Source organism: Priapulus caudatus, unplaced genomic scaffold (genome assembly GCF_000485595.1).
Source record: "Priapulus caudatus unplaced genomic scaffold, Priapulus_caudatus-5.0.1 Scaffold8611, whole genome shotgun sequence".
In the NCBI taxonomy this organism is placed as follows: Eukaryota; Metazoa; Priapulida; class Priapulimorpha; order Priapulimorphida; family Priapulidae; genus Priapulus; species Priapulus caudatus.
In genome coordinates, this window is record NW_014585672.1 from 1 (window position 1) to 565 (window position 565).

Here is a 565-nt window from a genome sequence, read left to right on the forward strand (position 1 = left end):
GTAGAGTCTGAAGGAGAATATTCATAACCACCTTCATTGAATTCTTTGAGGTCTTCCGAATTTTCGATACGATTCCTGAGGATGAAATCAGTCATCATGCCACGCGCACGTTTAGCAAAAATAGCCACAATACGGGTTTTGCCGTCTTTGGTTTCTTTAAACGCTATATCGAGCAAGCGACCGTGCAACTTCTTCGTTTTGACGGCTTTAAAGTATTCATTTGAAGCAAGGTTAACGAGCGTCGCTTCCTGTTGGATTTCGAGATCCTTATTCAGGCTATCGGTGATACGCTCATCCCAGAATTGATAGAGGTTACTGCCACGAGAATTGTCGAGCTTCGTTTTCATCTCTAAGCGGTAAGGTTGAATTAAGTCCATCGGACGCAATGCACCATATAAACCAGACAAGATGCGCAGATGATCTTGCGCATACACGAGATCACCCTGTGTGTATTTATCTTTTTGAATACCACTGTAGACATCCCCCTTAAAGGCAAATAAAGCGGGTTTTGCATTATCCGTGGTAAAGGGACGCGAGAAGGTATGAAACCGTTCTACATTAAGAA

General features: G+C 43.0%; 1 protein-coding gene across 1 annotated transcript in view; it reads right to left on the reverse strand.

Annotated features, from left to right (window-relative positions):
* Positions 1-31: 31 nt before the first annotated feature.
* Positions 32-565, reverse strand: part of LOC106820221 (UPF0246 protein Sde_3824-like) — a gene marked incomplete at its 3' end in the record, with an annotated part of 2,546 nt that continues 2,012 nt past the window's right edge. Inside the window, exon 2 of the mRNA XM_014824758.1 lies at positions 32-485. Coding sequence (XP_014680244.1) covers positions 32-485 — 454 coding nt within the window. The remainder of the gene's footprint in view (positions 486-565) is intronic.